A 14,991-nucleotide genomic window follows, 5' to 3' on the forward strand; every position below is an offset into this window, starting at 1 on the left:
AACTGTGTAGGGGGGCACCAATACCGATCGTCCCAAAGAACATGGTCTCCAAAGAACTCCCTCCTCCACTACGGGTATGAGTCATCTTTGTTTACGTAGAAATTATGCTACCTGCTGCATTTATTTTCCAATCTTCTGGTTCTACCTGTTCCTCAAACATGGAGAAGACGGGCAAATGGGAATTGACATAATTCAGAGTCGCCGTTTTCACAGCTCTACGCTTGTATATGAATACTTCAATGACGTGCCGAGTTTTATGACATACTGATTCTATGACGTACCGACTGTTATCGTTTGGGTTGTTTACGCATTAGTTTCAGTATAACTTCTTAAACCAAAACAATCTTTAAATTTTAGTTAAAAACAAAAATTCATCTCGGGGATACACGAAGTGCTTAGTAACTGGCTGCGATCAAATAATTTTAAAGAAATTTGAGAACTAAAATTCGTACATTATATAATGGTCAGAAAATTAACATCCTATGAGAAATTCAGACCAAAGCTGAGACGTTTCAGAATATTGAACGATCGGAAACTTTTCTTAAATTCTTTTTATACCCTTACAAAGGGTATAATGGCTTCAGAAGTTTGCAACGCAGTAAAAGACACACTTCATCAGCTTCACAAGTCGAGTCGATCTAGCCATGTCCGTCTGTCCGTCCGCTTCTACGCAAACTAGTCTCCAGTTTTAAAGCTATCGGGCAGAAACTTTCCCTTTCTTCTTTCTATTGCAGGTAGTATATAAGTCGGAACCAGCCGGATCGGACAACTATATCTTATAGCTCCCATAAGAACTATCAAGGAAAAAATTTAAAAAACAATTATATCTTGTATATCGTGTTTTTTAACATATACCTTTCTTAGCTTGTATATAACATTTTTAAATACGTTCTGAATTTCGAATTAAATTTTATTAAAATCGGACGACTAGATCATATAGCTCCCATAGGAACAATCGGAAAGTTAGTGGTAAAATAATATTTAAAAATTACATCTTTGGTGTGTTTTATCTAATAACCTCCTACGCTTGGAAATAACATTTTTTATTTGGTTTTGAATTTCAAATAAAATTTTATCAAAATCGGACTACTATATCATATAGCCGCCATAGGAACGATCGGAAAATTAGTAGGAAAACATGAAATAAAAATTATATCTTTTGTGTTTTTTATCATATAACCTTATAAGCTTAAAAATAACATTTTTTAATTAGTTCTGAATTTCGAATTAAATTTAATTAAAATCTGACAATTATATCATATAGCTGTCATAGGAACGATCGGATAATTGGTGGGAAATAATAGGAAACAAATTATAGCTTTTGGGCTTTTTGACTTATTATCTTATAACATTGGGAATATAGATTTTTATATTTTTTAGAATTTCGAATTCAATTTAATAAAATTATTGATTATTTTTTATAACTGCAAGGGTATACAGATTTCGGCTTGCCGAAGTTAACTTCCTTTCTTGTTTTTTAATATCACAAGATAGCAACAATCCCTCAAAATTTAACAAGTTTTTACTATAGTTGATTAGTTTCTATAACTGCAAGGGTATACAAGCTTCGGCTTGCCGAAGTTAACTTTCTTGTTTTATTTTGTAATAGATCAAAAATACTACAAATTTTTTAAATCACAATTTTGTTCTGTCCTTGAGACAGATTGCAAAGCATTTTATTGAAAATTGGTGATTTTGTCGAATTATCTCCACTTTTCTTTTCGGAACTTCCCAAAATTAAAAGTTGTCGATGTTTGTGGCAATCTTAAGCATAAAACTCTATTAGTGTCTTTATGTCACACAATCCTTCAAGGCATTATTTTTTATTTATTTATTAAAGATGATAGTAAAGTTTATAAAACTAAAACTAACAAAAGGGGTTGTAGTTCTAGCTGCGGGGCCTTCGACTACGTATTATTGGACTTAATTTAGTGATATTTTACATTTTGATTTTAGATTAGATTATACAAATTTGTTTTTTTAATGCTGATGGGTGCTTGAGGTAGTCAGTGGCTTTGAGATTTTTAAAAAGTAGCTGCTTGTCCTGGGTTATTGCTGGGCATGAGTCTAGGATGTGTTCCATGTTAACTGGAGTTGATTGGCAGAGAGGGCAGTTGCGGGAAGTGTTTGGATCGAGAAGGTGTTTGTGTGTTATGTTTGAGTGTCCAAGACGGAGCCTTATAAATATAATTTGGTCAATTCTGGTGATTTGTTCTTGAGTTTTGTTAGAAAGTGCTGATATGTGGGTGTTGTTTGTGTTGATGTTTCAAGGCATTCTTATTTGTATGTTTCTATAGGAAAAACTTCTGAAACTCATTTATGTATGTACAGTTTTTGTAAAAACAATTTGTCAGTGAAAGTAAAGGCTTTTTTTTCTTTCTTATTTGACATAAAAAATGAACTACAGTGGGCAATTGCAAATTAATTAGGCACCTAAAAAGCCGATATTCGGTTTTGATTTTACTATCAGCCTCTCATTTTATTACCATTCTCCACAAAAGCTCTGCGGCCAGGTGCCAAAAGCGTTTTGGAAAACCGAACACGATCGTGCACGTTGCGACCAGAGCTTTATAGCTTTTAAGCCAGTTTCGTTGACATCAATTGCTGGGGGAGGGGAGGGCAAAAGAAGAAGAAAAGCAGGGGCGACGCAAACGAAGCAACAACAACAAGAGCGGAGTGCCTTGCAAGTGCTGTTTTTGTGGTTGGCCATGGCTCTCTCGCGCACCTCTCTTCTGCCGCACACATGCGCAGTGCAACCTGCGCTCCAAACTGGTTTCGGGGGAGGAAATCCGCGAGAGAGCGGATTGGTTTCGGCCCAAAGCCAGCAGCCAGTTTTTTTTCTGCTTTTTAGTCGACTTGTATCTACCTTTGGTGCGGACGGTTGGTCGGAATAAACGCGTTTCGCTGCGGAACCCAAAGGCAACCAGAAAACCAGTCTCTAATTGTTCCATTTCAAGCCGAAATCAATTAAAAGTTCTTCGCCCACAACCAAATCGAAGTAGGAATCGAAGCAATCAATGCCATTTCCCCTGGAAAATTGCTGGAAAAGTGTGCAAAGTGCGTGAAAAATGTGCAAATACAAGAATTTTTGTATTGATTTTCTTGGCCAAAAGAGCGAGCAAAAGGCAGCAGCGGATGAAGAAGAAGCAGCGCAACAGCACAAAGCTGCGCTGTAAGGCTTCCGCCGTTGGTGCGAGCGAGAGGACAGACTTGGCGGGAGCGAGCAGGACAGCGACATCGAAAAGTGCGCTAGTGTGCTTCAGGCAGCGCTTCAGTGTGTTGTTTTTGTTATGTTCTAGCTTTGGCCAAGTTAAATACGAAAAAAGAACATCGAAGAACTCGAGTCGTACACAGAGAGAAAAGCTGATTACGTTTGAATTATTTACAAATTGTTTCATAAACTCATTTTATAAATTTCATTTTTTTTACATGTTTTGTAGTATTATGTTTATTTGACATAAAAATTCAATCGGACACCGGTTTTTTAAAACCGCAGTTCATCCATTTAATGTCCTATTTTCCTCCCCCCTTGACATTTTTCGACAGTCGAATTTGAAATTCAATCGTAAAATCTATTTGACTTAAACTGTTTTTTCTGTGTACAAACGTGAGCTTATTCTTTGTGCAATTCGCCTTTTAAAGGCATCATAAAAATAGCCCGGCCTGCAGTTTGAAAGTGAAAGAAAACAACATTTGCGCGGTATGCAAAGTGAATAATTGACATGTGCAATTATCGACCCTCCTTGGTTTGTGTGTGTGGTTTTTGCGTGGGTGCTACTGCTATCTCGCTCGCGCATATCCTGCGCCTTTTGACGTCGTTCGCCCCTTATTGATTTTCGCCATTCATTGATAAAAGATTAGGAGTGTATGTGTGTGTGTGTGTGTGTGTGAACGACTGTAGAGGGAATCCCCGACGAACCCGCCTATTAATTTCCGTGATGTCTATACGTAGCACCCCTGCATTGACCAGAATGTCGTAAGGATCGAAAAGGGAACAACCATACGAAACCCAATCCTGGACAATGCAGCCGTTCAGTGACAGTCTGAGCAAGAGTCGCGATGATCTGGTCAATGTCGCCGCTGCCGCATCCCGGCAACAACATCAGCTCTACGGCCGGAGGCGACACCACGGCAGCAGTCCGAATCTCTCCCTGGATCAAACGGACAACCTGCGAAGGAGGTGAGCACTTATTTTCAATTATTCAGGGCATTCAGGTATTAGTTTCTTGGAAAAGACATGGGAACTAGTTGTCGATGAAACTTTCTAGAATCGGGTTTAATAGAGTACTTATATTATTATAAGAGCACACTTAGTTATTGTGTGGATGAACTATTTATTTAGCCGTAAGCTATAAACAAATAAATAATTATACCCGTTACCCGTCTCTGAGTGAAAGGGTATAGAAGGCGCCCTAAAATATCGCTTTGCTGTTTATACATCTTCATTATCCTTTTGTTTTCTTAAACTAAGTAACGGGTATCTGATAGTCGAGGTCTCGACTATAGCGTTCTTCCTTGTTTTATTTTTTTGAGTCGTGTTACTAAAGCTCCTTGATCAGTTAAGCCAAGTGGCAATCTTCCTTGTGCTGACATTTTCCTTAAAAAGGAGATTCCATAATAGGTATGTAAAGTCTAAACATTGGAGAACTTAAAACCCATACGTGATTGAGTGCGGAAAATTCGACTTTGCTTTTCAATTAATATTTCGAGAATACGCCAAAAAATCGTGCTTAATTAAGCGGGGTATTCGGCCTTCAAGGCACACTGTAAACAACTTTTAATGTAGTTCTCAAGTTACCAAAACGCTCGTAAGTATTGAACGGGTTGAACGATCAGCTAACTTAAAAATGCATAATCGAGTGACCTCTAAAAAGCGTTCTCCTTATCTGTCAGATACAGGAGCGCCAACTTGAAACAGTTTCCTATTTGGGACTGGGTGGGTTCAGTAAGTTGAATTTGAAACCGGAGCAATAAATCGCCCAAAGCGAAATGATAAAATATAAGGGCAGTACTTATTAAACTAGGTGTTGTAGATATATTGAAAAATGTATCTCTCAGACTTACAAGTATTAAAAACATGATGCCTTACGTATTAATCAGTTCTAAAGTACAAGACATGCAGAAATTTTTTTGTACGAGTCGCACGCTCAACGTCAGTTTTCAAGTTGGAAGCGGATGGCTTTAATAAGTTCAATTAGAAATCGGAGCAAAAACGCCCAACGAGCTAAACGTTTATAAACACGTGCAAGGCAAAAAGCTTGATAAAAAGAAACACACATTGTGATTTAACTAGGTGCCGAGGTTCGGTTATTTCCAAAGTCTATATTTAATATAGTATATTATGTGTTTATTTTTCCCAGATTTACCAGTTTTAAAAACCCAGATATAAACAAATTGTCAAATTGTTTAACTCTAGCATAAATTCAGGTTTGTGGCGCATCCGTAGATCTGCACATTGAAAGATAAAAACCCTAAAATTGTATGTAATTTGCTATAACTTTCATGTATTTCTGTTCCTAAAATAGAGACGTCTTATCGAAACAGTATACTTGCTAGTTCCAACCGACAAACCATTCTTGCTGCCTGGGGTCTTTCCCATAGGCGGTGTCCACTGTACGCGGGATGGGGATACGACATTGCGGGGGGCGCAGCTGAGAAACTTCCTAGTCGCTCGCTCACCTGTCGGAGTGTGTGTGCGCGCATGATCATGTGGTCCCGCCTTGGAGACTGGTTTTGAGTGTGACCAGAGGACAGCCTGGCTTGGGAAGCCCGCGCACGGCAGACCGCCGGATGCAGGCGCGGGGGAATGCGGTCAGTCTGACAACAATGCCCCGTGATAACAGCGGAGGGAGAGCGAGTGGGAGCGGGCGAGCGGAGAGAGCGCCATCCGAGTGCGAAAGCTGCGCTGATAGTGATAATGGGGAGCTTTACCGCTATGCTCCCGCTCGCGAGTCGCGGTTTAGTTGGCGAAAATCAATCGTATCTGACGGTCGCTCTTCGCGCGTGGAATTCGCGAGCCTGCCTTAAAGTGCGCTCGTGGTTGTGGCACAGCAAGAACAAAACACGGCTTATCGCCAAATCAGTTTGCAGGCCTGTCTGTGTGTTGCAGTGACGCAGTGGCGAAATACGTGAAATCATTACACTTTTTCCCCAGACAGCAACCAACACTGTTAAAAACCGCCAACGAAAGTGTTACGCGCTTCCCTCGTCTCTTTTTCTTGTAATTGACAACAAAAAGCATACCAACTCACCTTGACGTCATTTTTTTATAATACACACATCGGACGACAAAAAGCGCTGGTTGTTGTTGCTCGTTTTTTATTGGTGGCTGCTGGTGCTTGGCACGAACTTAAAATCAAAAGTTAGCCAACTTTTGTTGTTGGCTCGGTGCGTAAACAAAAATAAAGAAAACTGTCGACCGAAAGGCGAGCGTAAAAATTTGCATCAATGCAGTCGCGTCGCATGAATGAATGAAATTCTTAGTGCGCGACAACTAATTACGAAAGCAAACAAAAGAGGGACAAATAAACCATGGTCTACACCATACCGTTCTTCAGTCACAATGAGCCGCCCGACCCGATCATCACCAAAGAAAAAAGGTAAAATACACATACCTCAAAGTACCGAAAGTATCTCAAGATGCACTGAGTCACAGAATCCCACAGATTCACCGCTGACCTCTGCGGAATGAGAAATGAGAAATGGGAAGACGCCGCCAAACATCCGCGTTCTATGAACCGCACGCCAAAGGTCAAAACGTGCTTGGCCGGCAGCTCGCAAATTAATTTTTAGCGGCGGCGTTTAATGCTTCTTCACAAATTCATAAATAAACGAAAGGTTTTTGACATTTGCACGGCTGCTGCTAACAGGGTGCGAGCGGCACGGCTATATTGTTGTCAAAAAATCAGCAAAGAACGGTACCAGTGCGTGTGTGTTCGTGTGAGCGATGACCAACAGGTGGAGGTGGTGATCTCGACATCGTGACTCGAAAAAGGCAGGATCAACCCGGTGGAATCCGCACGATTCGCTTTATTTATCAAGATCACTGGCAGTCAGAAATAGGGACTTAATAATAAACATACTCTGACCAAAATCCTTAAGATTCATCTTAAGAGGTCCATCAAAAAAGTTAAAATATTGGACCTTTTTTGTCTTAACTTATTTCTATTAAAATGAATTCTAATTTTTAGTGTACATTTAAGCTAAAATATTTTAATTTAATATGGCTTTGTTTAATACTATGTGTAGGCCATAAAGCATGTTATTTTTCACGTTCAAAATCAAAATTCGCACAAGGTTTTTAAACAAAAATGTCACAAGTAACTCTTATGAACGGTTCCCGGTCTTATGAATCTACTGTTGCAGCTACATTGATGGAATTTTTTTGGTATTCAAATGTACATTTTTATATTATGCATATTATTATATTATATTATTATATTATGTATCTTAAATATATGATTATAAGAATTAAACGGACAACGGAATAACCGAAATTAGTCAAAACTAGGAAACGTTTTATTGTTTTCTATAACCGGAATGCCTCAGTTCTTTTTAACACTTTCGTATTAACTTTATCAAATTGGGTGAGGGGTTAACTCAAGCTATCATCTCTAATATGAATACTAAGCAAACGGAATCTTAAGTAGCGGTAGATGGCTCTATACGTAAGCGTAGGCGCATGAGTGTAAGTGAGCAGCAGGTGATTTCGCCTAGCAGACTTTCTACCCGGAGTTGTTGCGGTTTCTACGGCCATTCTGGCTGTGATAAATGATAAATGTTTTTCACCTGCTGCCACATGTGCACTCCACCTCTCCCCACGCCCATTGTCCTGTGTTTGTTTATCTTATCGGACGAAAAGCAAACACGAATTCCAACAGGAAGGCTTTCTCGCCTGTATGGGTACGCGAAGAACTGAAATTCGAGCGATCCACTCTCTAATATTTATTTGAACGGGCTTGTTTTTTTTATCAATGTTCGCTTTTTGTGCCCGTTCACTGTGTCAGCACTAAAAATGATTATTAAGGCGTGTGTAAACATAGAAATCGCGAAAAGCACTTTGATTATCATAGAACGATTTACTAGCAATAAACTATGGCTTTTGCGACGTTCTCTTACGGTTGTTGATGCTGGGTGTAGGTCGATTTTAATATCACTTACGTATGTATTTCGATAGGAAAATACCTTTTAAAGTTATGCGTAATAATCATATTTATAGCAACATTTTTTAATGATAGAGAGAGCCTGACAAATCAGTTTAGTTGATTATAAAGGCGCCAACCAATATTTATAATTGATTGATAAGATGTGGAGACTTCAAAGTTTGTATTTAAGGTTTCTTTAGAAATGAGGAAAGGCAAACTTCTCCCACGCAATTTGTGAAAGACTTACCCTATTCTTTTAATGAAATGCGTAATTTTCCATAGTTACACAGCAAACAAAATGTATAAGACAGTTTTTGGTTTGTTATTTTAAATGAATGAGGGTTACCGTATTGCCATGATATGCAAAATAAAACGAATCAACAAAAAAACATATCTCAGGGGTTGTATAATTTTAAAATATAAACAAAATTATTTTAGGAGTAATATTTTATGCAGTTATGTAATACTGACACAAATAAAAGTATACTCATGGATAATTTACCCCAAAGTTGCCGAAAAGAAATGTTTCAGGCGAAATGGCCAAAAAATATTTGGAGGCAGACCGAAACAAAACCGAATTTAAACCATTATATTTAAATTTCGCTATTATTTTAGTTATAGAGTCTACTAACACTTGTATAATCCAGAAGAGGACTTATGAATGATAAAGATACTTCTTATCCAATTTTGAGAGCCTTTAGCTTTAGGAATGTTGTAATAGATATAATTTAGCTTTATAAAAAAATAAAGAAATCTTTGTTTGCCTTTCGAGGAAGAAAAGAAAGCTTTAAATGAAGTTTGGTTACTAAGTAACTTGTTTACTTTGGTTACTTGAAATGCCGTTTAATTTCATGTGACCATGAATTATTACCCAGACTAACATTAATTTCTATTAATCAACAATATATTTTTATTTCTTCGCAGCATGGCTTGCCTGCAAGATGAGTTCGGTCACCTAGGCCTCTCCGCCACAGACCTGCCTTTCAAGTCCCCCGATCTGGACTCCTCGCCCCGGCTGCAGCATCACAACAACTATGCGGAGATCACGGACAGCAGTGCGGAGAACACGTGCCAACAGCGCTGGCCACCTCACGTGGGAGGAGCGGCGGCGGCCTTTGGGCATCCGGACAAGCCCATCGGCTGGATGTACGGACTCCTGGGGTGCATGAAGCCCGTGCTCTCGTTTATCGGGAAGTCGGGAGTGATCGAGGTGAAGAGTCAGCGGAGCGAGGACTGGCAGATTCCCTTCGAGTCCATCACGGACTTGGAGTGGCTCGGAAGCGGAGCCCAGGGAGCCGTCTTCAGTGGCAAGCTAAAAAACGAGATTGTGGCTGTCAAGAAGGTGAAGGAACTCAAGGAAACGGACATCAAACATCTAAGGAAGCTCGATCATGAGAATATTATTAAGTTCAAGTGAGTATGGCAGATCATTTTTTTTTTTGTACTGAGAGTAGAAATGAAGCGTGGAAAAAAACTTGAACAACAAATATTTACCTAACCAAAAATTGATTTTTCAAACAAAACAATTTAAGTTTAGTTTGTTCAAAAGTACTTGTTTAACATTTTTGCCAAATTATTAATATAATTATCCCGTTCTTGGCATTGGCAAATGTGTCGGAAAACAAAAAACATATGAAGTAAAACAAAGCTACTTATTTAAAACCAGGACTGCTTAAGTAATCCAGCGGAAGAAACATTTTGTTGACAAAATAAATTCTAAAAAACGGTCTTATCAAGTAAATGTTTTTTTTTAATACGCGGCCCAAAAAATATCCAAAGCTTGTGCTTGGATTTTTTGGAGTAAGGAATATTTACTAACAGATATCGCTTTACCAAAAATTCCATCTAAATATTGCTTTTCTTTGCAGAGGAGTGTGTACGCAATCGCCGGTGTTCTGCATCATCATGGAGTTCTGTCCATATGGACCACTGCAGAATATATTGAAGGAGGAGCAAGTCATGTTACCGTCCCGCTTGGTCTCTTGGTCCAAGCAAATTGCCCTGGGCATGCAGTATCTGCATTCCCACAAGATCATCCACAGGGATCTGAAAAGCCCTAAGTAAGTCATAAAAACATCGGCAAAAAACACAGCATTAATTGGTATAATTATTAAACAACCAGCATACTGATAAGTACAAATGAGGAGGTGAAGATCAGCGACTTTGGAACGAGTCGGGAGTTCAACGAGATCAGCACCAAGATGAGCTTTGCCGGAACAGTAGCCTGGATGGCACCGGAGGTGATCCGGAATGAGCCGTGCTCGGAGAAGGTGGACATCTGGTCTTACGGCGTGGTGCTCTGGGAGATGCTTACCTGCGAAATACCCTACAAGGATGTCGACTCGTCGGCCATTATCTGGGGCGTAGGCAACAACTCGCTCAAGCTGTTGGTTCCCAGCACCTGTCCGGAGGGATTCAAGCTGCTCGTCAAGCTCTGTTGGAAGAGCAAGCCTCGCAACCGCCCTTCGTTCCGACAGATCCTCTCGCACCTGGACATCGCCGGCCCGGAACTCCTTCGAAAAACCGAGAAGCAATATTTCGAGACCCAAAAGTCTTGGAAGGAGGAGGTCAGATCACACCTGAAGGAGATTACCCAAAACGGCACCAGTATACACAAGTACGAGCAGGATCTGATTAAGCGGCGCACGGCGGAGTGGCGACATGCCCAGGACATCCGAATGGTGTACGAGGAGAAGCTGCAGAAGACTAACCAGCTGTTCTTCGAGCTCAGCGAGTGCATGTCCCAGTTGCAGGAGAAGGAGAAGGAAATCGCAGAGTAAGAGCAGCAGTTTGCCCCTTAAAATGTTTTATTTAACAACCTTTTAAAATGTTACTCAGGCGTGAACGGAAGCTCCCTGGCAGTGGCTACAAACCGACGAGACATCTGGGGAATACACTCAGAAAAATGAAGCACTACCGCCGACGACTGAACGCTGCACCGGCCATTCAGCAACAATCAACCACTCCCGATCCAGAGACCACACCGGAGGTATAAAATACAAACTATAAAACCGAGTATATTGCTTTCGACTGCTGCACTTCCCAAGAAAAACACATAAAGCTTATCTGCAATATATACTTTAGTCAAAATCAACATACGCTTTTTATTAGATGTACGAGACTCTCATTCATTCGCTTCCTATAAACATACAAAACACAGTGCAACATGCTGTTTGACATCTGACAGTGTACTTTCATCGGATGGCAAAGATATAATTTTTGCGATTCAAACTTTTCAATTTTTTAAACCGGCATGTATTCAGTAAATTTAACGTTTTGGTTGTTTTAGATATAAGGTTTTAAAATGTAGCTTAACGTATTTTTAGGGGTCATTGTACCTTTTTATACCCTTGCAGAGGGTAGGAGACGTTTCCGACCCCATAAAGTATATATATTCTATATATATTATATATAAAATAATATTGAAAAATTATACCTTCGGTGTTTTTTAACATATAACCTTCTACGCTTGGAAATAACATTTTTTATTGGGTTTTGAATTTCGAATAAAATTTTATCAAAATCGGAAGACTATATCATATTGCTCCCATAGGAACAATCGGAAAGTTAGTGGTAAAATAATATTTAAAAATTACATCTTCGGTGTTTTTTATCTAATAACCTCCTACGCTTGGAAATAACATTTTTTATTTGGTTTTGAATTTAAAATAAAATTTTATCAAAATCGGAAGACTATATCATATAGTTGCCATAGGAACGATAAGAAAATTAGTCGGAAAACATGAAATGAAAATTATATCTTTGGTGTTTTTTAACATAGAACTTTATCAGCTTAAAAATAACATTTTATAATTAGTTCTGAATTTCGAATTAAATTTTATTAAAATCGGACTACTATATCATATAGCTGGGTTCATAGGAACGATCGGATAATTGGTGGGAAATAATGTGAAACAAATTATAGCTTTGGGGCTTTTTGACATATTATCTTATAATATTGGGAATATCCATTTTTATATTTTTAAGAATTTCGAATTCAATTTAATAAAATTATTGATTATTTTTTACAACTGCAAGGGTATATAAACTTCGTCTTACCGAAGTTAACTTCCTTTCTTGTTTTTAATTAAAAGTTTGTTTAAATTAATGTCATAATCATTACTCGTTACTCATAATTTTTGCGCATTAAAAGTTACGAATATGGTTTAAACTCTTATCTTCTTTTTTGCCAGTCCCCTGTGAAGTGCACGCTCTATGCGCAATTGGACAGCAATTGCCAGCCCAAATCGTATCTGGCCAACATCATCCCGGGCAGCGGCATGGGTGGCACAATGCCGAACAAAAACAAGAAGAACTTCCGGCATCGACGCAATGGCTCCGGGTCCTTTGGCGCCCCACCCAAATACAGTCCGACGCGAGATCGCCGCTACCAGAGCGAGCCGGAGAACCGAAAGGTGCAGCTGGTGGAGCGGCAAACACAAACGGACGCCATGGATGTCAGTGAAACGGACATTAGCCCCAGCGCAGAAGCGCCCCGATCTCAGCCCATCGATGTTCCAGCTCCGAACCATCGCCAACTGCCGCTGCAACTGCAGAGGGTGCAGAAGATTGCTCAAGCTCAGGCAAGGGCTCGAAGCGGAAGCACATCATCCGCCGCCGGAGCCCTGAACCCCGCCAGTCCGTCGAACGGCAACTCGCTGAGCACCAGCGAGCTGACTTACCAGGATGCTTGTTCTAGTCCTGATCAGCTAATCGACGATGTCATGAACAGCAACGAGCGACTGGATATAACCGAGTGCTGCAGCGACAACGAAAACCTGGAGCGCCTGGGCCGCAAAGTCATCGAATTCATCAACGAGAACCGCCTGTCCATTCAGTCAAACACGAACTCCAACTGCAACACCGAGAATGGTAATGGAGGAGGAGCCTCGCCCGTGGAACTGCTGGAGAGCGGCAACAGTCCGTGCTTGAGCCGGTGCAGTAGCACGCACAGCAAGCGGCGCAAGCAACCACTGGGGGATAATCCCAACGGCAGCTCCATAAGCAATGCCAACGGAGAGTCCCACGAGCAGGACAGCTGGTCGGATGAGGAGGGTGAAACCACAGACTGCAAGTACGCCCTGAGGAGAAGGAGGTGAGTTCAGTAGATTTGCATAATAGGTTGGATGTAATGGAAGTTGTCTCCCATTCCAGCTTTGGCCGCCTGCCCATTGCTCGTGGTATGCGACCTCGCCGCAGCTACAAGGCTCCACTCTCCCAGAAGATTGCTATTCACAAGCGCAATGTTGTCATAGTCTCCGACGAGGAGGAAAACACATCGGAGTACAGTCACTCGCCCTCCAGTCAGCACTCGACGTTGGAGAGCAACGCGGACATGGCGGACATGAAAAAAACCCAGGCCACATCCACCTCAACCAACAGCTACAGCGAGCCCGAAGACGATTCAAGTGATTCCAGCGATGACGAGCAGGGAAATCGAGTGCCGAAAGCCACGGTTGAGGGCCAAGCTTTGCCGATGGGCGCCGTGCGTAGCAGCGATATTATATCCATACCTACTTTCGAGGCTGATGGCGCCGTCAATATGGTCTAACCTAGTACGATATCTAGCCTAAATAAGAACTCCTAAGCAAAACCCGAAGCTAGACTTGTCCACGTTACCCAGCAAACACTATCTCTTATATACTCAACGAGAAATCGCCCTAAATTGTATGGTATTATCTATGTTCATGTCCAAATCTATAACTCCTCCAATTTACATGTACTCGTGTAAGCCTAAGACCGCCTCCAAGCGTTGACCGTTTTGGAGGATTTCAGATAGACAGAGCCTTTTGGGTTAGGGGCAATCTTTATTCGTGTCGTACTCGTATCACATGCATTTCCTGTTTTGCTGAATATAATTTCCATTAGACTTAGTTAATACAACCATTATTCTTGTCCTTAGAGAGCTGCCTTTGTAATATACTTTAAAAAATGTCCTAATGTATATGTAGTTTAAGCCACTAAGTATCATTTTTGTTTCGATAATAAGAGCTTGAACCACAAACAAAACAAAGCCCCTCACAAAAACGAACTACAAAGCAACAAAGTAACAGAATTGGCCTCAGGCATTAAATAGTAATGAAAGGGAAGAGAAAATAGTCAGGGATATTTTTTATAAAACAAAAATTTGCTAAGACCTTGGTAGGGAAGTGTTTTTTAAAATGCGCATTGTCCATATAATTTGGTAGTCGCTTTCGAATACAAGTTCCCAATTATTCTGGGAACTAGGCATTCGGTAAATCGAAATCCTTCTTTCTATATGCACAAAATTCCAAGCTTCAGTGCCTTAACGCAAACACAAAAACATAAATGAAATGGAAATATGGTTTGGAGCAACTAATATAAACTTGTAGATCTAACCGCGGCTATGACGTGGGCATGAGCGCTTTCTAGACGTTATAGACAACTTACGGAACAAATAACTATATATTTGGTAAAGTACGTTTCGCCCTTCTGGAAATCGTTCATCTGCTGCTAAACGAATTACATATTAATATAATTCTATATACACTCAATATATATACATATATATTCTATATATTTACACACTAGTTGGATGTTTAGCTTCGTAAGATGTGTCGTTTCTTCGAGTGCGACTTTTCTCTACATTATGTAAAAGTACTCCATATTAAGTTTAATTTTAACGACTCATACGAATTAGACATAATAATAAAATACAAATATTTAAGAACGCTGAAAACCCTAGAATTGTCTTTTTATTTCGGACACAGTTATTGTAAGCATCTTAGCAACTTTCTTTTACAAGAAAACATGAAAAATAGCCGCATACCATATAAGGTTGATACCATCTATGAAGCAACCTTTTTGAAAAATAGGATCTCTCCAA

The 14,991-nt window shown here is 40.0% G+C and overlaps 1 protein-coding gene across 3 annotated transcripts; it reads left to right on the top strand.

The window, feature by feature from the left end:
• Positions 1-2,861: 2,861 nt before the first annotated feature.
• Positions 2,862-14,852, top strand: LOC108030800 (mitogen-activated protein kinase kinase kinase 13-A). 3 transcript variants are annotated; one of them, XM_017103882.2, is made up of 8 exons: positions 2,862-3,057; positions 3,953-4,180; positions 9,069-9,557; positions 10,013-10,204; positions 10,267-10,920; positions 10,983-11,133; positions 12,338-13,239; positions 13,299-14,852. In XM_017103882.2, exons 2-8 carry the CDS (start codon positions 4,023-4,025, stop codon positions 13,693-13,695), a joined length of 2,943 nt encoding a protein of 980 aa, XP_016959371.2. In that variant the 5' UTR covers positions 2,862-3,057; positions 3,953-4,022; the 3' UTR covers positions 13,696-14,852. The 3 variants fall into 3 exon arrangements, with proteins under 3 accessions (XP_016959371.2, XP_043951219.2, XP_016959372.2); XM_044095284.2 differs by having other exon boundaries at positions 2,862-2,998; XM_017103883.3 differs by lacking the exons at positions 2,862-3,057; positions 3,953-4,180 and adding an exon at positions 5,805-6,599.
• The last annotated feature ends 139 nt before the right edge of the window (positions 14,853-14,991 follow it).

Source organism: Drosophila biarmipes, chromosome 3L (assembly GCF_025231255.1).
Source record: "Drosophila biarmipes strain raj3 chromosome 3L, RU_DBia_V1.1, whole genome shotgun sequence".
Taxonomy (NCBI): domain Eukaryota; kingdom Metazoa; phylum Arthropoda; class Insecta; order Diptera; family Drosophilidae; genus Drosophila; species Drosophila biarmipes.

What these genes read in the sequence shown, in the direction of transcription:
- LOC108030800 (XM_017103882.2), top strand. Translation starts at nt 4,023, where the DNA reads ATGCAGCCGTTCAGTGACAGTCTGAGCAAGAGTCGCGATGATCTGGTC. An exon ending in AGGGATCTGAAAAGCCCTAA is followed by an intron (nt 10,205 to 10,266) that starts GTAAGTCATAAA and finishes TTAAACAACCAG; the next exon opens with CATACTGATAAGTACAAATG. An exon ending in AAGGAGAAGGAAATCGCAGA is followed by an intron (nt 10,921 to 10,982) that starts GTAAGAGCAGCA and finishes AATGTTACTCAG; the next exon opens with GCGTGAACGGAAGCTCCCTG.